At 41.7% G+C, this 23835-nt stretch overlaps 1 protein-coding gene across 3 annotated transcripts in view; it reads left to right on the top strand.

Moving 5' to 3' along the window:
* RARB (retinoic acid receptor beta) overlaps positions 1-23835 on the top strand; it is a 359212-nt gene that overhangs the window by 181442 nt on the left and 153935 nt on the right. Inside the window, exon 1 of one of the 3 annotated variants that reach the window (XM_028517844.2) lies at positions 16824-17508. The exons of 1 other annotated variant lie outside the window; for it this stretch is intronic. In XM_028517844.2, the coding sequence (XP_028373645.1) occupies positions 17352-17508 (157 nt within the window). In that variant the 5' untranslated portion in view covers positions 16824-17351. Of the gene's footprint in view, positions 1-16823; positions 17509-23835 lie in introns of those variants that run through there. One more of the 3 variants, XM_028517847.2, reaches the window with a different exon arrangement.

Below are 23835 nucleotides of genomic sequence, written 5' to 3'. Positions count from 1 at the left end.
TGATTGCCTGGAATGATAAGCAACTCATGGTAAAATTCTGCACAGCACAAAACACACTCTTCCCTCAATCCACAAGGAAATTGCACCTTGAAAGAACAAGGGCGTACTAAAACAAGGCAAAATTGTCTGTGTGTATGTATATAAGAAGGAATTTGTTCCTAGGCTCAGGTTAGTATTAACTACTTTCTAAAGTCATGTGGGACATCGGTCACTGTTCTTCATTGTACAGAACAACTGGCATCTCTAGCACCACCCACTAAATGCCAATAGTTCCCCAGTCAAAGAGGCAACCAAAAATATCTCCCAAAGCAGCCTAAGAATAGTACTGCCCTGGGTGAGAACCGACACAGTTTAAATCAAGGCCAAAGAATTGCCCTTGAGGGCCTAGCTTTATATGTACCCGCTTTGTCTTGATGGGTCGGTATCACAAAGGAGAATTTCTTGGTTGAAAGGACAGTGACACCTGGACATCCAGAGAGAGGTCTCAAGCTACCCAAAGTCTCAGCAAGTCCAAAAGAGGCAGAGATCACGGGGTGGAACAGCAGGGAGCTCCGGGAAAGGGACAGTGCTCCTCTCCAGCAGGGTGGTGCGGCAGGAGCCTGGGAGCTTGGTGGCTGGCTGAGGAAGGGGGCAGAAGCAGCGACCTAGGGAAATGGCAAACTTTAAGTGGAATCACCAATTCTGCTTATGAAATCGTCTGTCATCCAGGAATTGCAGGTGGCATAAGGAACACTCATGCTGGGGCCTTACAGAGCCAGGGACCCCCTGGAAATGACTCTGTAAATGATCTGTTCACCCTTGGCTTCTTTCATACATTGTGGTTAAGGTGCTTCTTGGTGGGGAGTTGAGAGCAGACAATTATCCAGAGAAAAATGCACATTTTTTTCTGTTTTGTTCTCGGCCCCTCACTTCCTTCTTTCTCCTGAATATAATGTCTTAGATATTCCTTTAAAAGTAAAAATTATGCCCTGAAATATGGAGGTTCTGGTGTTTCTTCATTAGGCGTTGCTATTAACCAAGGAACCTGGTTATATAGATGCTGACATGAGGTTTCATCAAACTGCTCTTTGTACTTTAGAGTTAAATATTCAAAGCCCGTTCTGGAGTGACTTCTAAACTCCCAGCTCCCCTTCCCCCAAGTATCTGAAGTGCTGATGGTTGAAGCTCCTCAGACCCTCTCAAGGTTGTTGACCGGAGTGGCTGCTCTCCAACTGTTTCAATCCAAAGACCAATGGAGAGGATTTAAAAAAACAAAAGACAACAACAACAGAAACAGCTGTGAGTCATCTGCCTCATTCACTCTTTATTTTTTAAGGAAACATTTGTATTGAAATATGAAATATACAAATCCTAAGCCCACAGTTTGGACCTTTTTTTATTTTTACAACACAATGTACACATTCAACCAGCACCCTGATCCCGAAACAAAAAACCAAGAGCCCCTTTGTTCCTTGTTCCAGTCACCAATCCCAGCCCCAGGACGACAGGTATTCTGACGTCCAACAGCATGAGTTAACTAGACCTGTTCTTAAACTCTGTGTAGAAGCAATCATAGAGGTATGCTTTTTGTGTGTGTTTCTGGTTTCTTTCACTCAACACTATGTTTGTGGCATTTATCCATGCTATCGCATATAATTGAAGTTCATCTGTTCTTGTTGATGGATAGTATTTTATTGGATGAATATATCATTTTATTTATTCATTCTATGACTAACAAATATTTGGGTAGTTTTCTCCTTTAAGCTAGTATGATTTGTGCTGCTAAGACCAGTGTTTTGTACATGAACATATGTGTGCACTTCTATTTTGTATATATACAGGAGTGAAATTACCATGTCCTGGATTTTGAGTATGCCAGATTTCAGTAGATATCGACAGAGGGTTTCCCAAGGAGTTGTACAAATTTCAGTTCCACCTGGAAGTGTATGAAAATTCAGATTTCTCTACATCTTTGTGTACCCTTGGTATCACTGCTTGTTTTTTTGTTTTCATTTTAGCGATGCTGGTGGGTATGCAGTGGTATTGCATTGTGGGCTTAAGTTTTGTTTCCTAGAAAACCAATGAAGTTGAGCACTGTTGCAAACAAGACAAAGTAGTTAGCTGCAATACACTAGCGTTGACGGCATTTATCCTCAAGGGTTAGTGTCTCTACTATACTGGTGGTTAAATAGTTTGTTAAATACTGTTTTCCATGGCAGCTTTATTGAGGTATGATTGACATACTTTAAACTGTAATTTTTAAAGTGTAAAATTTGGTGTTTTGACAGATGTATACACCTATGAAACCATCACCATAAGCAAAATAATGCACATATATAACAAAGAAGACCATCAACAAATGAAAGGGAAAGGTTCATATCCAAAATGTATAAAGAACACATGCAACTCAGTAGCAAAAGAATTAACAATCCAATGAAAATATGGGCAGAAGGCCTGAAACACACATATTTTTTTCAAAGAAAACATACAGATGGCCAACACATACATGAAAAGGTGCTCAGCATCACTACTCATCAGGGAAATAAAAGTCAAAACCATGCATCTGATGGAATGACTGATATCAGAGAGATAAGAATTAACAAGTATTGGTGAAAATGTGAAGAAAAGGGAACCCTTGTGCCCTTCTGGTGGGAATGTGACTTAGTGCAGCTACTATGGTTCCTCAAAAATTTAAAAATAGGAGTACCATATAATCCAGCCATTCCACTTCTGGGTATTATCCAAAGGAAATAAAAACACAAAGATATCTGCCTCCTCATGTTTACTGCACCATTATTTACAACAGTCAAGACCTAGGAACAGTCTAAGTGTCCGTTGATGGATGAAGAAGATGCAGTATATAGACACACAGTGAAACATTATGCAGCCATAAGAAAGAAGGAATCTCACCATTTGCGACAACATGGATAGAACTTGTGAGCATTATGCTAAGTGAAACAGTCAGACAGAAGAAGACAAATATCGCGTGATCTCATTTATAGGTGAAATCCAAACACACACACACATACGCAAACTCATAGCTATAGAGATCAGATTGATTGATGTTTATGGGAGGCACAGGTGGAGGGATGGGAATGGGGGTTGAACAAAATAGGAGAGGTTCATCAAAAGGTACAAACTTCTAGTTATAAAATAAATAAGTTCTGGGGGTGTAAAGTACAGCATAGTGACTATTGTTGATGATACTGTATTGCATTTGCATGTTGCTAAGAGTGTAAATCTTAAAAATGGTAACTATGCATGGTGATATGTGTCAACTAGACATTGTAGTGATCACGTCATAATACATACCTAAATTGAATCATTATGTTATATATCTGAAACTAATACCACCTTATATTTCAATTATATCTCAACTAAAAATAGTAATAATGAACATAGCCACCCTTACCCTGGGAATTTCTGCATGTGGTTTTGTAATCTCATCTTCCTGTCCATCCCTATTCCCCCAAACCCTGTCTTTAGGCAACCGCTCATCTGCTATCTGCTACTGTGTATTGTATTTCCTAACGTCAGTGAAACCATACATTAAATACTATGTTGTGTCTGTCTTCTTTCTCTCAGCATAATTATTATGAGATTTATCTATGTCATAGCACATACCACTTCATTCCTTTTCATTGCCAAGAGTTTTCCATTGCATGTGTATCAATTCACCTGTTGAGGGACAGTTGGGTCATTTCCAGGGTTTAGCTATTACAAATAAAGTTGCTATAAGCATTCGTGTTATTTGCTAAAAACATGCTTTAATGTTTCTTGAGGAAGTAACGAGGAGTGGAATGGCTAGATTAGTTAGTAGGTGCATATTTAACTTTCTAAGAAATCTCCAAACCCTTCTCAAAGTGTTTGTATGATTGTAGACTTCTAGTCTTGGTGTACGAGAGCTCCCGTTTCTCCATGCCCACAACACGTGGTGTGGCAGTCTTTGTAACCGCAGTGATTCCAGCGAAGGTGTGGTAGCATCTCACTGTGGTTTTACTGCATTGCCCTGTAACTCATGATACCAAGCACCTTTCCATGTGTTTGTTTGCCGTTGTAGTTTGTCTTTGGTGGCACTTCTGTTCAAGTCATTTACTCACTGAAGGTCAAGGTGGGGTGCTTGAATTATTATTATTAAATTTTAAAATGTCTTTATGTATTGTGGGTACAAATTTGTTTTCTAATGCATGCGTTTCCTTTCATCTGTTGTTTGTGTTCTCATTTTTTTTGGCAGAGTTTGTTCAAGGAAAGACATTTTTAATTGCGATAAAACCCAAATCATCAATTTGCTTTTTATGTATCATACTTTGGTGTCCTATCTAAGTAACCTGTGCCCAACCCAAGGTCACAATATTTTGTCCAATTTTTCATCCAAAAATGGATAGATTTATGTTTTAATTTTAAGCCCACGATCCATGTTGAGTGAGGTTTTGTATGTGGTGTGAACTGTGGGTCCCTTTGTTTGTTTGTCCGCCTGTTGCACTGGCTATCTAATAGGCCTGGTGCTCTTTTATGACATGACTGTCCTTTCTCCTGGTCTGCATATACGTTAACTTCCTTATCAATGAATTAAAAGGATCGGGTTTATGCCATAGATTTTATTTTTTAAATGATGTCTTTTAATAATTAGTCTGAATTTTATGTTACTTACAGTGAGGCCATTCTAATCTCTTTGAAACAGTAGTAGGTTGTTGTTTCTGACAATCTGAAATTTCTACCAAGTTGTACCTGGCTCTGCTTAATCACTGTCTACCAAGAAGTGCTATTTGTTCATTCATTTATCTATTTACTCATCAAATATTTATTGAAGGATTACTGTGTGTAATGTCCTATTTATTATCGGGGTCATCACAGTGAACTGGAGAGAGGCGCTGCCCTCAAGGAGGCAACTTTCTGCTATCGGGGACATACAATAAAGAATAAGTGTAGGCCAGGTGGTAAGAACGACTGTGCATTTGAAAACGTAGGGCCAAGGAACAGACAGCGAGGAATGTGACCTAGAATCCTATTTTAAATGGAGTCGATTGTGTCTCACTTAAGGCCACCTAATCATAAAGAAACAGAAGGCAGGGATTTAATAACTCATGTTGGTATCTAAGCAGGGAATATTCCAGGCAGAGCGAAAGGAAACTCGGAGAAGCTGAAGAAGTGTATCCGGCATGTCTGAAAAATAGCTGCAGAGGGTTTGGGGGGCATTTGAACTGAGAATTTTAGATCTTGAAGAAACTTTCCATTTTATCCAGTTCAAGGATTGCTGGTCAATTTCATTTCAAAGCCAATTCAAATGGATTTGTTGTGAATGCCTACAGAGTATGAGTCAGCATTTTTATATATATATGAAGGTCCAGATCATAAATATTCTCAGCTTTGTGGGACATACCGTCCCTGCGGCAATCCCTCAGTTCTGTCCTTGGTTGAAAGCAGTCATGGGCAATATGTAAACACATAAATGCACATCTGCTGTTCTCCAGTAAAATTGTTTAACAACAACAGGTGGTGGGCTGGGTTTGGCCTTGTAATCTGCCAACCTCTGGGCTAGTCTGGTGTTGGGCAGCCTTACCCAGACCTTTTAGAGGTATGCATTAGTAATGCTGGCAGGGGCTCATAAGAAACACCTCAGTCATGTGTTTGCCACCATGAGTCACAACAACTTCCTCATGTTGCTGATCAGACCAGGCAAGTTCTTACACGTTGTTAGTGTTAAGATAGGTCTCTGGCCTTCTTAACCCTCCAGATTTGCTACAACTTACACATATGACTGTAACAGAGCTTTGAGGGCTGCTCCCCCTTCAAGTGCAGCCCACACTGCTACAACTGGCCCAAGCCTGGATGGGAGCCTGTCCTAGGAAGCTCCTGGTAATGTTCAGAGTTGGAAGTGAGGGCTTCTTCACAATTCTGACATATTCTGTCTGTGCCACACAGAAAAACTCTGTTATGTTTTCTTTGAATCTGGAACTTGAGTGGGAGTGGATATCAGCTGTATTCCCTGCTACTGACCGGTTCTCCCAGCAAAAAGGAGAGGAGACCTTGGCCCAGCTAGGAAAGAAGAGCAAGTGTCTGACCTTTAGACTTCACAGGGGTTGGGCAATTGCATGAGGAATATTAATATCATCTTCTTCCTTATTTTAAATTAACACATCAAAGGAAATTTGATTAATTTGAATATAGAGATCCGTAAGCTATAATGGCATAACTAAGGTAGAAGTTTATTTTTCTCAATGTAATTGTCTAGAGATAAATAGTCTAGGCTGGCAGGGTAGCTATGCTCCACAAGGACATTCAGGGACTCAGGTTCCTTCCATCTTACTGCTTTGCCTGCTGGGTCCCACAGCATTCCAGCTGGCAGGGAAGGGCAAGGACAGCAAGTGAAATGTTAAATGAAATCACTTTTTAAGAAAGTGATATGGAATGTGCACATAGCATTTCTGATAACATTTTGTTGGTAAAAACACGTTCACATAGGTACTACCTAGCTGCAAAGGAGTCTGGAAAATGTGGTCTCTATCTGGATAGCCATGTGCTCAGCTAAAAATCTACTGTGGATTTTTAAAGGGGATTATGAATTCAGAGGGAGGCTAGAGCTGGCAGTTTGCCACAGAATTTATAAAAAGAGGTAAAAGTATTTTCCGTCGGTTGTTACCTAAAGTGTGAATAGTAATGTCTAACATTATACGATACTTGAGAGATTTATACAATTTTTTCTCATACAGTATTTGATTTCATTCTCCCCCATTATCTTCCTTGGAAGTAGATAGACATTATCATTGGAAGCAGACATTATCTTCACTTATGAGACGACTGAGTGAGGCTCAGAAGGATTGTGAGGATACCGAAAGCCACACAGCCACGGAGTGCAAAGCCAGGACTTGACTCCAGGCTCAGAGCTCTGCTATTCCCACTCCCAGCAACTCATTTTTCTTAACACCGGCTCCTCTAAAGGCCTATTTCTTGTCATTCACCACATGCAGTATCCCATCAGAGTGGAAGATCTGACACTTCAGTGTGCAGAGTTAGTACCTGAGGACCTTGATTAAAATGCAAATTACTTTACCCCAACCCTAGCAATTTTCATTATGTGGCTCTGGGTGGGAAGCCCTAGAATTGCCATGCTTTGAGAATCATTACGGCGATCTTATATTTCATCATTGCACTTTCCTTAAACAGAGAGGGCGATGTTTCGTGGTTCTGTTATTTCACTTCTTTTCCCTCCCATGCTTACGTGTTACCATTCAATTTTGAAACTGCTGCCTTCCGAAAAATCTTTGCTACTCTTCTGAAGCATCTCTAATTCAAAACAAAAAAGCAGACAATGACGAAGTGTCAAAAACTAATTTTGGAAGCCACTGTGGTACCCTCTCACATGGAGGTGTCAAAGCCCTTGGTTGAGGTAGAGGTCAAAAAGGTGGATATATATATATTTTTTTTTCTGCTGTTTGAAAGGAGAGAGAGAATGATTTTTTCAACAAAATATTTCTCTTATATTCATTGTGTATGTGTGCCCATGCGTGTGTGTGTGTGTGTGTGTGTGTAACGTATGTATAGGCAAATCATTGTTTCCCCAACAGAAATTTCAGAGATTTCTTTCTGGCCCAATTCCTGCTCAGTCACATTGGCCTTTTTTATTTGCCCTTTTCTCTGTCAGACCCCAGGATGAATTTAAACTCCATTCCCTCTCCAGTGGCCTCTGATGTATTTGTGACTTTTTACATCCTTTTTGCTAATAGAAACTAATGGAAATTCCTTGGGGGCCTTCAGCTTTCCCTCCGAGTCACAAACTTTTGTGTTGCTAATAGAACTCAGCTTCATTAGCATTTCAAATCCTGGATGCTCTTAGAAATCAGTGTTAGATCCGAGGGGCACCCGGCCACAGCCTGATTACCGCACCTGTTTAACTGAAATCTCCAGTGGTCAGTGACTTTGACTCTATGTCTGTCGGCACAACTCCCCAGGAAATCCTTTTCAAGGACTCTACAGGAAGACACATGCATAATCTAAGAAGCTTTACTTTTGTCTCTCTCTCTGTTCTGCATATTGCCTGCCACAAGGCCTACCCTATCACCATTGGTGGTTAGATGATGGGTCAGAACGAGAAGAAACAGGTCAATGGATAAGTAAATGGGTAGGTGGACAAGTGAGATAGAAGTGTGGGTGTATAGGTACTGGGTAAATAGATGGGAGGGTGGACGGGTGGATATCAGGTAGATGAATGAGTAGGTGGATGGGGTTGATGGAATGGGTGGGTGGATGGAAGAAAAGATGGATAGGATAGGATAGATAAAACAAGTCTTCCATCCTGTACAATACCTTTGACATTTTATTAGTTATAATTGTTCTTACCTTCCTGAGGCTAAATACCACTGCTGCAGAAAACAGCAAGTCGTGTCATATATTTTCTGCCTCCCACAGGAGCAGCAGGGTGGGGCTTGTCAAATAGTCTATTGCCATTCTGACTGAGTGTCTGCTTTGCAAAGCAAAAGAAACCATCCTCCTTTCTACTGCACACACTCACACATGCATGCTTCAGTGCAGTGGTACATAACCAGGCATGCACAGCAAAAGCTCTCAGGGAACTTGCCCTAATTGCAAGCGTTTGTATCCTGTAGCCTGAAATGTGCATCCTGGTTGGAAATGACAGCCCTGAGGAGGATTCTCTGCACCTGGTAACAGTGGTGCTTGAGTAGTATTTGAGCTATGTGTTCCCGGCTTAATTTTCTCCTCACAGATATTCCGCTAATATTTTTAAAGCACTTATATCTCAGGCAATGTTCTACATACTTTTCACTTATATTGCTTCAATTCCTCATTTCTACAGACCTTTAACATACATATTATTAGTATCCCCATTTTTCTGGTGAGGGAATTAAGGCATGTAGAGGTTAAATTACTTGCCGAGGGTCACATGGGTAGAGGGGAGGCTGGGATTCAGGTACAGTCAGTTGACATCCAGACTCCATGGTCCTGCCCACGATGTTATACTGCCTCTCTGGTCACTGAGCTGACATTTGAAAGCACCGTGGTCCAATAGAACTTTCTGCTATACTGAAAATGTTCTCTATCTGTGCTGTCACATGTGACTTTTGAGCCCTTGAAATGCAGCTAGTGTGACTGAGGAACTAAGTTTTTAATTGTATTGGATTTTAATTAATTTAAACAGCAGTTTAAGAGCCAACTAATAGCCTCTGTTCATACGTATGATTTTCCAAAAATGAAGTGTTGAACTAGGAATTAAGTTAGGCATCTCAGTTATAGACATTATCCATTATTAATAATATTAACATGAAATAATTGCAAATCACTCTGAGACTCCTTTGTGCTTTTTTCCATCCTTGAAAGAGTCTTACTGTTCTTCTAAGCGCTCTGCCAGCTGGGTGGCACATCTAATCCTAGCTCATTGGAAGATGCTTTGAGATGAGACATTAAAACAGTTCAAGCAGGATAACACAGGGACGTCACGGGCATGTTGTAGCACGGCGGTGCCATTGGCATCTGTTCTCAAAATCATTGCTAAATTTTCCAGCTCCCAAATATTGGGGTGAGTGGGGCGCTGATGGAAATAATGGACTTTAAAGCAAGGCTGGGCAGTGCAGAAATGGAAGCACAGGGGCATCGGGCTCATTGGAGGGCAGAAATGCTATCTCACGGCCCTTCCTACAGAAGGAAGTGGAGAGGGTAAAGTAGGAAAGTGGGAAATTATGAGGCAAGACAGAAGGAGAAGTGATTCTAGAGGAAGGAATATAATAGAAGAGCCACTTTACTCAGTTACTCATGTGGTACACCAGTTGAAACTGGGTGAAGCTTTTAAAGGAGAAGGAAAATTAAAGTGGTAACAAAACTCAAATGTACATAGGCAGGTTTTCTAGAGAAGGAGGCAAGACAATGTAGAATTTGGTGATATGTTGGTTTAGAACAGAAGTGGACAAACTACAGCCCATGGGTTAACCCCAGTCCACTGCTAATTCTTATGAAGTTTTGTTGAATACATCCATGCCATTCATGTGTGTATGTATATATACACACATACATACATGCCCATTCATATATTGTAGAGGGGCTCTGCCCACAGGGCCCCCCAACCTGCCCTGTCCACCACAGATGAGAATAAGTCTACCGAGAAATGGTCTGCTTGGGAAGGAAAGATGGCCAATCTCTCAAAGAAGAAAGGCCAGGAGCCTATTCCTCAATGGGCTTTTATTGGGTTTAATTTGTAAAGGAGTACAGGGCATACACATAAAGCTCATCAATCATTGTCAGGTAGTAATGATCAAACAATAGATAACATTCAAAGAACTCTGAGGGCTTATTTTTAGTCAGGGTCCGATAGCTAAAGGGCCATAAAACTTTGGGGAAACAAACTCATTTCATGCTCGGACCCTTATCACTTAAATTGAGGGTATTAGCAAAGTAGGTTTCATAAGATTTTGTGCATTCTTTCTTAGGACTGATTGCCCCAAGGAACCTGCCCTTTCCAGCACAGGGCTGCACCTACCTCCAGCATTGTTTCAGGCTTAAGTTAGGCAGGGGAAGTAAGGCAGCCAAGAGACTAGGAGACTTCTTGCAGACAGAATGAGGACCCAGGCTATGTCAAAGTTGAGGGGCTAGGGTCCATCTCCCCATTTTTCTATAGCCTCCCGTGTCCTTCCCTGAGGGCCCCTTCATGACCATGCCTGTCTTAGGTTGTCCCTCCTTTGAGGAATCTTACTCGTCATTGGCTAACCAGTCATCCCCCTGGGGCCAAGCAGGGTGAAGTAAAAGGGGGGCAGAGGTGGTGTCCCAACAAGGAAGATAAGCTTTGTCTCCTTAATGGCTTATAGGTCTTTGTACTCAGCCTTAGCCAAGGGGGATTACAGCTTCTGAAACCAGGCAGGGCAGTTCCCAACAATATATATGTATATAAGTATATAGTGTGTGTGTGTGTGTGTGTGTGTGTGTAATGTATACATCTGTGGCCTATGGCTCCTTTATACTGCAGTAGCAGGGCTGAACAATTGTAGAAGAAACCATATAACCTGCAAAGTCTAACGTATTTCCGGTGGCCCTATATAGACAAAGTTTATTGCCCCATGCTTTAGAACAAAAGGAGAATACACTTTAGCACAACCATCCAGGAATACTATATTGTATAGCCATCAAACTTTAAAATGTACATCATCTTTGACCTGGTAATACTGTTCCTAGAATTTTACCCAGCAGACGTTTTGGTATACATATGCACAGGGCTTCTTAAAACACTGAAAAATTGGAAACAACTTAAATGTGTAGTAGCTGGACACTGGTTAAATGGATTACAGCACATTAGTGTAAAGAAACTCTATTTATTTAAAAAATAAATCTCTATGTACTCATTTATTAAATGATAAAGTTCTGTTTATTATGAAAAGATGACCAAAAATATTGTTAAATAAAAAACATTGCAGAACAATATGTATTGTTTGATTATATCTGTGTAAAACCCACAAACAGTCCCCATGATGATAAATAGGTATATGCCCAGCACCTACCACAATGATGCACATAGTAGGTACTCAACATGTGATGAACAAACACATAGAGGAGTTAACTAAACATTTGCCCAGAAAGTACCCAGCCATGTACTATGAAAAATAGAGACATTTATTGAAGAAGATACAAGAAACATTGTGCATGGGACAGTGATACCTCAGTCCCCTCCAAAGTAGGCACCTTGGGGCCTCACACAGTTCTCCCAATCACCTCAGCTGCCCCATCACATTTTCCTGAGTCTTGTTGACAGTCCTCAATCTCTTCCCTTTCAAAGGTGATTTTAGTTCTCAGAAAAGCCAGAAGTCACAGGGCGCCAAATCTGGGCCCTAGGGGGGCTGAGTCACCTGGGTGATTTGATGTCGTGCCAAAAAAAACTCTGCACAAGATGTGATGCATGAGCGAGCATGTTATTGTGATGAAGCTGTCACTCACTAGTTGCCCATAGTGAATCATTTGAATAGTTTCTGCACAGCACACATGCTCACTCAGTGGGGGGCATCTACCGCCCCCACTGACTAGTACAGTGAAGTCATCATTGTTCAGTCATTGCTCATTCCAGTCCCCTCTCCTTGGCTGCCAGGTTACATCAAGGCCACACAAACTGTTCTCATTATACTAACAATGGCTGGATTTTTTCTGGACAGATGATATTTTATATACACATATATATGCATACACACACACATATATATAATTTTCACTTTATATCTTCTAGACTAGACTCTCTGAGTTTTTATGAATCTGTATTACTTTAACAAAATCTAAATTAAAAAAGGGGGGAAAGTAAATCAGAGGAAATAGCCAAAGATAAGTCTCTCCCAAGCTGATCATTGAGATGATGCCAGCAGCAGCGGCTGTCAGCTGAGAAACAGCTGGGAGCTTATTGCTCAGTGCCGAGGCCTTCCGGAGGGGATGGATTTAAGTGTTAAGTTGGGACCACCAGAAACTGTTGGGCTTTAAGAAGTTTCTTTATGAGTCATGCGCAGCAAAAGCTGAGAAGTGCTAAAGAAAACAACTGAGAAGTGTGGAAAGAGAGAAGTGTGCCCCTTGTCCTGGAGTGAGTGATGTTCTTAAGCAATCAGGTGGGAAGACTTACTTGGAGAAACTGGAGAAAACAGGAAGCTGGGGAGAAACGAGCCAAATGCAGGAAGGACACAGTGGCCAACACTCAGGGTGAAGAAGTGTTTGAGGCAAAACAAATGCTTCTTGGGGTTCTGAGAGGACCCACTCTGCAGTGATGCATAGCACCACCTCTCAAGTTCATGTTTGGGAAGTGCCTGGGTATCCTCTGATATAAGATGCATGGACATCAACAGTCCTGGTGCATTAGCAGGTATGCAGATGGAAGGGCCCGAAGCAGTTCCTGCATGTTGATGAACGTTAGAACTTCTCCCACCTACTGACACCCAAGCAGCTCTTCCTGGTGGTGTGGCAGCCGTGGGAACAGCCTCAGCACCTGGCTTGTGGTGGCCACACCTCTCTGCCTCGGCTTCCCCGCCCAAAACACATAGTACTCAGTGCTAACCATTTGTTTTTCTGGCAGAATTGTGGCAAGAGGGATTTATAGAAGATTAACGGTAAAAAGAAATAAATATATATTTTAAAATAAACTTGAAAGAGACAGGTGTGTCTTTGTAAAACAATCAGTATCCGCCTCCCTCCACGTGCCCCTCCCCCACGTGCCTGCACTTTGCATGACTTATGCCTGGGGTGGATGTGTCTGTGCCTGTAAGAACCACTTTATTTAGACATCACACAAAGCACTTGACCAGTTTTGAGCACGGCCGGCTGCAATACTGTTACACAGAGATGCCTGCTCTTTCTTCACAAGACTCTCCAGTTCAAACATGTTTGCAAAGCATGATTCATGGCATTTCTTTCTGGATTGTCCAGTGGGTAATTGCTGTACACAAACCAGAGAAACAGATGTAGACCCTGAACCCTGGCTATAAATTTTTGTTTTATGATTATGGCTTTCAAATGTGCTGTGTCACACTGACAAATACACAGTTATTCTGAAACAAAATGGCTTTTGGTCTCAAACTTTAGCTTTTTTGTTTGTGGTGGGAAATACGTGTACTAGAGTTTCTTTTATCATGGATCAAACATGGGAAGTACAGGTCCTTTCGTTCAATGTCATTTAGGTGATGAAATGTCTTAGGAACTTAAGTCTTGTTTATATCAATTAGCCTACGGTAAAATTGGCTTTGTTATACATCGTTTTGCTTACGGTGGGACGTTTTGACAACATTAAGTGAGGAGATGACATATATCCAAATCTTATTTATGCTGTACCAAGAGGATATTTGGGAAAGATTTTTTTTCCAACTATTTGATTAATCTTTAAAAGAGGGGCCAGTGATTTCAACTTCATTATCAAGAAATTAACTAGACTGCTTTTCACTTTCTACCTAGTCATTAATCTTTATAGTGCATGGATATGTATTTAAAGAACTGGTTTATTTCTGTGTCTTAATAGAAATAAATTTTACTTTATTCCTGAAGTAAATTTAATTACTTAATTTTACTGAAGATGATAATTTGGAGTAAGAACCAAGTTTTCAAGAGGTATAAGAATTAGAGTTCCTGAAAAAGAAATGATAAGAAGCATGTGGCTAAACTGTGGGGTTGCATTCTAAATTAATACTTGGATTAAATAATAGTTCTAATAATTGTTTTCAGCATAATTAATTCATGATGAGAAATGATGAATTGACTGAATACTGTTGCATTATAGCAAACCCATAGTATTCTGCTCACAAGGATTTAAATACTGATCGTTCATCTAAGGCCTAAGTTTATTTCTCTACAGTTAGGAGGACCCTAAGGTGATTATAAATTTTAAATTTTCACGGGCAAAGGAGAAAACACCAAATCTCCCAGCCCCTACAAAGCACACACTTTATTATTGTCTTTGTGTTATGACATAGTATTTGAGGGAAGAAGTTTGGAAGCCGTTACGTCTCTTTCGAGATGAGGCTGATTCTCTAGCTTAAGAAATGACAATGAACAGAATTCTGGGGACACTAACCCCGCCCTCATTTCCCTGCCACCAAGGCACCCTGTCCTTTGGGAGGGTGTGGAGTAAGGAGATGCTATGGCCTCTCCTGGTTGCAGATGCTCACCCACCCACACCTGGCAGTGCTGCCTTGTGTCTCATCTCTTAGCTCCTCCTCCTGTACTTTAAATACAGATGCTTCCTCCTCTCTCCCCGAACAACTGGTTGTCCATTTCCAGCCCCAGGTACAAAATAAGCCCAGTTTCCAAGGAGCTCTGAGGACCTTAAATAAACATTTGGAGCTACAAGTCTCATGGACCACATAGAAATTACCACATAATATGGTGCTTTGTGTATCTTTACAACTATCTTAATGACAGTGTGTTAAATGTTTTGTAAATTGTGCCATGCTCCTTGCTAAAAACGCGTGTTTTCTTTGTGTTAAAGGGTTGCCTATAATACGGCTCTGTTACAAAATGAGGGCCATATAAAAAAGAGAGAGAGAAAATAACAAATACGTAGATTCAGCAAAATCTCACCCCTTTATCACCCTGAACTTTTCAATAGCAAGAACTCAGCTTGCTGTGCTGAAAATTGTGTTAATGTACCTTCATAAAAGGATCTTTGATTTGGTAAGTGTGTGCGATGCATACTTTTCATGTTACTCCAGGAGTGCCACTTAGCAACTCTGCTAGATAGAGCAGCGGTGGGGTGAGGGGCGGGGTGCCCCCTGACAAGCTTTTTGAAAGCGTGGATGCCAATGCACATTCCAGCACTGTCCGCAAAAGGGAGACTGGAGCAGCATCCTTCCCTGTAAGGGGCCAGGAGCCTGTCCACTTGCCCACCCTGTTTTGTGGGAGAATTATAAGTAAATATTAGAGAGGTGGTGGAAGGGGTAGGGTGTTTTAATTCCTCCCCAGAGTCTCCTCTCTTTGAGGTGCAGTAAGCAAGTTATGCAAAATGGCTGCAGGGTGGATGGGCTCTCCCCTCGAAAGCCCTCTGTGTGCCTGTGTTTATTTGCAACCATTGCATCTGTCCTTCTCAATGTTTTCAGACTCGGTTAAAAAGCTTCTCCTTCCTCTAGGTAGGGTCATTGTAGGAAGTACAAAAATAATTTTTTTCCCCTTAAAACTATTCTAAATAAGTGTCAGATTGGGCAGGGGCTAGTAGTGCTGAAAACTGGCCCTCACATTTAAGCAGTTTTTAAAATATGTGTTTAATTTGGCAGTGGTGGTGATTGTGTGATCAGAGCGGCTGCCAACATGTTATCAGGGTGCCAGGCTATGGTAACAGCACAGTAATTGCTGCATTAGACTGGGATTCCAGGGAGCTGGGTTCTAGTTAAGATTCTGAGCTGTATGATCTCAGGCAGGTCTCGGGCTTCCTGGGCTTTTATTTCCGTGGTTAAAAAATAAGCTAATCTTTGTTCCAGGCTGTGTCCTAACTTGTACAAGCACGGTTTCTTTTTGTCCTCAGTGCAACCCACCAAGGTGGGTAGTAAGTAGTATGTCCCCATTTTACAGGTGAGAAAACTAAGGCCCGGAGAGGTTACATTCCTGTCCCAGATCACACAAACGGAAGTGGGAATCCAGTTCAGGTTGACTCCCACATTCATGCTCCTGAGCACTGTATAATCCTTGCTCACCTCAGGACCTGGAATCCTGTATATCAGCGACTGTGTGTGTTTGGAACAGGAGTAACTAACTAATCTTGACTACTCCCTAGGCTGTCTATAGACTTGGGAGTTTTTAAAAAGTAACTGAATCCAGAAAGCTGGCTTTTTACTCCAGAGCAAATGCAATGCCTTCAGCCAGGGCTTGCAAGAAGGATAAAGGGGAAAACACTATGAAATGGAAAGTTTCTCATCCCAAGGCTTCCCTGAGGGGTAACTGTTCTCTATTCTACAGTTTAGGGCTTGCCTGTGCTTTTTCGGGAGTGGAAAAATACATAAGTTACAAGGAATTTAAAAGACAGAGAGGCGCACAGAGGAATTTAAAGGGTGGGCTGGGGGCTCGAGGGTGGGCGGGAGGCAAAGGGGGGGGCCGCATGGGGGAACACTCGCTTGCAAACTAAGCGGCTGCAAATAAAAAAGGTGAAAAGGGAGAGAAGTTGGCGCTCAGCGTGAGCCAGGAGCGGTGTCCTGGCTCCTCCCCTGCTCGTTTTAAAAGCACTTCTTGCATTGTTTTTAAGGTGAGAAATGGGAAAGAAAGAGCCGGCTTGCACGCTCGCTCGCTGCCTGTCTCTCTGGCTGTCTGCGTTTGCAGGGCTGCTGGGAGTTTCTAAGCTCTGTGAGAATCCTGGGAGTTGGTGATGTCAGACTCGTTGGGTCATTTGAAGGTTAGCAGCCCGGGAAGGGTTCACCGAAAGTTCACTCGCATATATTAGGCAATTCAATCTTTCATTCTGTGTGACAGAAGTAGTAGGAAGTGAGCTGTTCAGAGGCAGGAGGGTCTATTCTTTGCCAAAGGGGGGACCAGAATTCCCCCATGCGAGCTGTTTGAGGACTGGGATGCCGAGGACGCGAGCGAGCCGGGCAGGGCTTGTCTGGGCACCGTCGGGGTAGGATCCGGACTGCAATCGGAAGGCTTTTTGCAGGCATTGGCTTCGAAGGAGAACTTGGGATCTTTCTGGGAACCCCCGCCCCGGCTGGATTGGCCGAGCAAGCCTGGAAAATGGTAAATGATCATTTGGATCAATTACAGGCTTTTAGCTGGCTTGTCTGTCATAATTCATGATTCGGGGCTGGGAAAAAGACCAACAGCCTACGTGCCAAAAAAGGGGCAGAGTTTGATGGAGTTGGGTGGACTTTTCTATGCCATTTGCCTCCACACCTAGAGGATAAGCACTTTTGCAGACATTCGGTGCAGGGGAGATCATGTTTGACTGTATGGATGTTCTGTCAGTGAGTCCTGGGCAAATCCTGGATTTCTACACTGCGAGCCCGTCTTCCTGCATGCTCCAGGAGAAAGCTCTCAAAGCATGCTTCAGTGGATTGACCCAAACCGAATGGCAACATCGGCACACTGCTCAATGTAGGTTTATTTTTTCCCTTCTTCTACCAAGAAAAAAATTAATTGTCTCTCTTGCATGCAATAAAGACATTGGCAACAAACTGCACTGGTAGCAAGACAAAGGATTTAATGATTTAATGCTGAAAGGGTGTAATATGCTGGCGTGTGCATATTGATCCCCTCTGCTGAAAATTTCCTGTTAGATGTTTTCTTCCCAAACAAGCCCTCCCGACCCCCGCTCCTCTCCTTACCAACCTTACCGTCTCTTGAAAACAGTTTTAAAAATATGTGGGGGGGAGGCGGGGGGGGGGGGGAACGGAAAGTAGAGGGTGACCACAGGACTTTGAAACATTCTTCAAGTAAGGCAATTGGGCACATTGTGCAGTTTTTACTAAGATGTATGCAGAGGGAATTTAACTTCGCTGTTCTTTGGATTAGTTACCAGTTGTATCTATCAGCCCCTCCCTGTGTGTTTCAGCAGTCCAAAGTAATTAAAATATGACATCTTCCTTGCAAGGAATTTTGCCCGATGGAGATGGCTTGCAGCTCCTGAAGTTCATAAACCACCAGTTAAAGCTGCAGCCTCCAATGTTTTCCTTGCTAAGGAAAAGCAATATTTCTTAGCATTGACCCTGCTGCCACCTTTCCGAGTCACTTTGTTGCTCTAAGAAGTTGCTGTTTTGCTAGAAAACTACTGGCAATGAACACCCCTTGCGCCGAGCCATCCATTATTTTTCATATCTTGCAATTCAGTGAGGAGCCTGGACGTTGGTTATAGGAAAGGAAATATAAGTGGGGTAGCCCAGGTTTTTTTTTTTTTTAATTGACTATTCGGTTATCTGCTGCTGACACCATGCCGAGGCACGCATCTGGTCCACAGTAGCCTGGCTGCAGGATTGAGAAATGATCAGAAGTCCCAGAAAATCCCACCTTCGGTGGCTGCAGTGGGAGCCTGCAGGATGCATCTTAGCCGTGACAGTGATTTAGATAAATGGCTGTGGCTATCTATCAAAATGTTTTTAGTACTTTATTTGACAATTCATTGGAGCATTAGCCTGAAAATGACATTTTAAATCTTTGTTTTCAAAAAGGTCAAAGTTTAACTGGGAGAAATTGAGTTTTCCTAAGAACATGGTGGCTTGCTTATCTAAAGAGAGAAGAAAAAGGAGAGGGGACACTGACAAGATTTAAATTGCCCTTTCGGAAACTTTTCTTAAGGATAACGACTTGCTTCTTGGGCCAGGAAATCAACAGGTTCGGAGCTGAAAAATCAATAACCATTTGATGCCAGCAGGCTGGCTGTCTGACTCAGTATTTCGTAGAGTCATAACCAGGGCAAAAAGGAGATCGTTTTCAGAAGGCGTCTTAATCCTCAGCTGCTCCCCAAATGCTGCTTATTTTTTTTTCCAGAGAACTCAAAGAAACTTAAGCCTTACGAAATAATTCTCCAGCCCTCTACCAGATCTCTTAGACCTATCCTCCCTAGCAATGAAAAGTGTGAACAACTTCACTTGGGGTGGCAGCAAACCGGGGCTCTCCCACATTTTATCCTGTAGGAAAAGTCCTAATGAAACAGTTTTTAAAGAAGGGGAAAAATATGCTGGAGGCCGTAGCATAGAGCTGGTAGACCTAATAGAGCTTTTACAGGCAGACATTCTCCCTTTTGTAATTAACCCTCCAAACCTGCCCCTGAAGTTGTAGGAGTAGGGGGAAAAGCTTTGTTTGTTCTCGAACAAGTTAAACAAGGGATTTGCCTTATCTAGGAAGAGGAGTGGTAAATGTGTCATTCGCCTAGGGCTAGCCGATAAGCAAGAAGTGTTGATAACAGCAGAGTTCAGCTAATCAAAGAAACTTGCATTAGGAAAAGTAAATAAAGACTTTTGACAAAGGGATTTCAGAAATTCCAGTGTCTTATTTTTGTAAGCAGGGCAATTAGTGCGTATTGTGGTCAGTTTCACAAGGGTTTGAATCCCAGGCCCCAACTTTAGTTTAAGTGAATAAAGTGTAAATACAGCTTATGTCCTATACAGAGCTGCTTTCTCCTCCATAAACCAGTTTATGACTGGTCAGTTTAGGTGATCAAGCAATTAAGCTTTTAAGTGTAAATAAATATTCCAACAAATGTCTGCCATGCCATGCTGGGTTCAGGGTGAGGAAGCTAGTTAGGGCTTTTTGAATAAAAGCAATCATATCAGGGCTACCTTTCTGTAAGTAAGAACATAAAAGCCACAGCCTTTTCCATTTTCCTTAATGAGTGTTTTGATGAGAAATAGATCTGTTTGTGCTCTTACTGCAGAGGAAACAGTGGGCAAGGAGGAAAAAAAACATAGTACTAAATTCCAACCAAAACTATTTTTTGTTTTGAGATCCTACTGATTGTGTGTGTGTGTGTGTGTGTGTGTAGTAATTAGAGTAAATCTTTTCAACATAAAACACCCGAAGCTTTTTTTTTTTTGGAAAGGTGTTAGAATGTTCTTTTTATTATCATTTCTTAAAAAATTTTGAAGACAGAAAAGTGATATGCCAGCCAGCTGCTGCTGGAGCAGGGCCGGTGAATCGCTGGTTATAAAAATGCGAAGTCAGGATTAGTGGGCTACTAAGGGAATGTGGTATAAATAATATGATTTAAGGCTGCCCCTGGAAGGCATGGCGTCTCCGAGTTTCTGTTCCGATGCCCCCTGGATTATCTTGGTTTTAGGCTGCTCCAGATGTTTTCAGCATTAATTGCTCAGTGGGCAGAGGAGAGGTCCTGATATTTGTGGTTTAAATATAGTTGCTTTCAGTGACATCGTGAGTGCTACAATTTCTTGGCCCTTTTCCCTGTCTTCTCCCTACTCCTCACATCAAACCAGAAAAGAAAAAAAAAGTCTTTTTGAAATAGTATTTTCCCCATTAGTGAGAAATAATCTTTTTAAAACAACAACAAAACTGTGGCTGTGTGTGATTAAGAAATGAAGTCAGTCTCCTTCCCAGAGCCCTGGGACCTGAATTTTAAGTATTAAACACTATCCAAATCCTCTCCTAGTGAGATATAAATTGGGGTCAAAGTGGCAAAATCAAAGATACCCTCTGAAAGAGAGACTAAATAAAGACTGACAGCCACCGTATGAATTGAATGGGGTTTTGAATAAATATTTCAGTGAAAAGGCTCAATTGTTTTTCTAAAGTAGGACATAATTTTCTGCTTCTCGGCCACATGACGGTGGTAACTAATACCATCAGAAAGAAGAGAAGAAAAGGGACTTTTGCTTAAATCTCAGAGTGCAGGACAGGGTCGGCTGAAAACAAGTGGGAGATTCACAAAGTTTTTTCCCCTGTAGAAAAAAGAGATTTACCCAAATAAGTATCGTCAACATCCAGATAACTTGGGGCTTTGGGTAGAGAGGTATGGACAGGCATCTTAGAAGAAAAAATGCATGCGTTGAAATTTTATCACCAGAAAGCGTAGATTCCAAAAGTAAAACAAAACAGTAGGAGCGGTAGACATCTGTCTGCTTAAACTTCGCTTATGGAATTGATTTGGAAACTCTCGTTAGCATTTGATTTTCCAGCCCAAATGCAAAGCTGTTGCATTGGAACAGGCCTCTTTTCTCTTTTTTTTTTTTTTCCTTAGTAGATAAATGACCAGAATGGCAATTTCTGATAGGTTAGCTGACCTGAATCAGAAGTTTTCTTCTCATTTCTGGAAGCCTGGCTTTGACGATACAACACCCAGTCAGCATTGTCATGAACTTTTCTTTACAGCATGAAAGTAAAATCGAGACCTTCTGCACATCAGATATTTATAATTTACTTTCAACATGTTCAGCCCCTGATTTGGCTGAAAGGGAAAGAAAACCTTACGGTTTTCTCTTTTCTACATTCCGCTAGCATCAATAAAGGATTTCAGAAGAGATATGCATGATAAATGATAAAGATGATAAATTCTGCTTTCAAGGAATTTATAATCTTTAAACCACCCCCCCAAAAAAATTTTTAGAGGCTTGAAATTTTTAGTTACAAAGAGACTCTGGGAGGCAGATGGAGACAGGAAACCAAGATGCAAAATATAAGTTGCACAGGACTTATTAAATAATATGTGCCATGTTCATTTTAGAACATCTTGAAAAGAACCTTCCATAGAGTTTGAGTTACATGTAAGTGCCAATAAATTAATCCTTAACTGACATTTTTATACTTTAAATGTTCTAATATAAATTCAGTTAACTATCAATTAAATAGACTATTTCGGAAATGGGAGTTTTGATGAAGGTTAATCAGAAAACTCTTGGCTAAAAACCTCTCCAAAAGATATTAATATGGAATCTTGCCTTTCAAATTATAGGGTACTTATGGCAGTCATATATCTCTGATTTTCTAGAATAACCCACTTTCGAATATACTGCCACAGTTCCCACATAAATCATTGAAATATGCCAGATATTTCAATATTACGACATCTCCTAGGCCGCCCCTTGAACTCAGGAGTGGCACAGACTGTCTTTGTTTGGATTCTATGGTCAATATAACTAGAGTCCTCACAGCTTAATTTTCCCATTCATACTAAAGATCTCCTTGTGAATGTGAATTCCGAATGTGAATTCCTTTGGTGGCAAACTGCAGGCCTGTACTTAGAAGACGTCCCTTGCAAACTGGATTTAAGTATTATGACGATGGTTCTGCCTCCAGCACTTGTGCCCGTGCTGGGAGTCAGGGAGGGGAGAGAATCATTGGATCGAATCACTATGAGCGAATCTACAAGGTCTGGCAGAAGTAAGGCCGGCTTGAGTGTGGTTGGTAGGGTAATAACGTGGGTGTAATAATCTATAGTTTTAATTTGAACATTTCACCTGAAATGTCATGTGGTGTGCTTGAGCGTGATACTGTTATGTTACAGAACGGCATGCTTATGATTTTGTAATCAAAGATTTTGTAATAAAACAGGGGCGTTATTTGTGCCGGATCCTGTATATCCGTTCTTCACCAACCTCATCTTAAAAAGTTGGAATTGGGGTTGAGGGGGAGAGGAGAGCAGAGTTACCTCAGGTTTCAGATTTATCAGTCTTCTGTCTGTAAGTGGCTTGGCCTAAGTACCTCTTGTTAAATAGCAGATGAGATAACCTGCCCCATCTGTAAGATCTAATAACACCACCTCATCAGTCAATGTGTTGCCCCGAATTCTCCTCTTCCTTCCCAGCTCCCTTACTTCAACATCAAGAAGCATGATTCCTGTCCCATCCCATCCCCCTAGACCCCTTTAAAGGAATTTTTTGAAACGTTGCAAAAGTTCTCTCTACCAAGAAAGCCGTATAGGGTGAGTCTGCAGGTATTATGTTATTTACTCTGAGCTTTCGGAGCTTCTTAGATAGGACTTCAGACAGGCAATGGAACTGCTGACTTGATTCTTCTCTGGCCTTGCAGGGTGGGGAGCTGAAGGGGGGCCAGTTAGATAAGACCCTTGGTCCGCAGCCTGATAAGGTGTGGACAACAGGAACTGACATCAGCGGGGCGACCCAGCCCGGCCCAGCATTTCCTCTCGCCAGGGCACTGGGATCCCAGGAGCCTTGGGCTCCCACCCATAGCAACTGCCGAAGGGAGCCCACTCAGAGTGGGAGACGAGAGCTCCTGTTCACAGGGGGGGATCATGAGTGACAGTGCCCCTCATCCCCAAAAGGAGATGGCTTTAAACAGAACAAAGAATAACTTGGTGGTGGTGGGGCGGGGGGGTGAAGTGATTTTAATAAAATCAGATCTAAGATTGTAAGGGCAGTTTAACGTTGTCATGTCATAGGTATTTGTTTCCTGGCTGTCAGCGGTTTCCAGCCTCTGATGTCTCACGAGAGCCTACCCAGCAGTCACCAAATATTACCACCTATGATTCGTGCCAAGGCCCCATACAGAGCAAAATGGGAGGGAAGTCACATTATTGGAGCTAATCCCCTGGACCCCTATTTACTTTTCTGAGCCCCAAGCAGCCACCCCCATCCGCATCACATGACAGCATCCTTAAAGCCATTCCATTTGCCACCAGCCCCGCAGATTCTCCGCCCCTCTTTCCGTCTTCCTTTTCTCTTAAACTCAGATTTATTTTTTTTCCTTTGCAAATATATCCGATTTGAGGTTTGGAGAAGGAGAAATTCAAATGAAAATGTCCTATTTTTGTTTTTCAAGTTTATGGGTTTTCTTCAATCTACTTCTTTCAAGATGGCTCCTTTTTTAAGTTTTAGTGTTGAAGAGGAGTTAATCTCCTAATTTGATTCAGATTTAGGGAAATGTTGGGTGGTGGTGTTGTTGATCAATTACTGTAATTACTGTTCACCACTGAGAATGAATGTTTTACCAAGTCAGGGGAAAAAAAAACCCCACATA

Source organism: Phyllostomus discolor, chromosome 7 (assembly GCF_004126475.2).
Source record: "Phyllostomus discolor isolate MPI-MPIP mPhyDis1 chromosome 7, mPhyDis1.pri.v3, whole genome shotgun sequence".
NCBI lineage: Eukaryota > Metazoa > Chordata > Mammalia > Chiroptera > Phyllostomidae > Phyllostomus > Phyllostomus discolor.
This window is presented reverse-complemented; position numbering and strand designations above follow the sequence as displayed.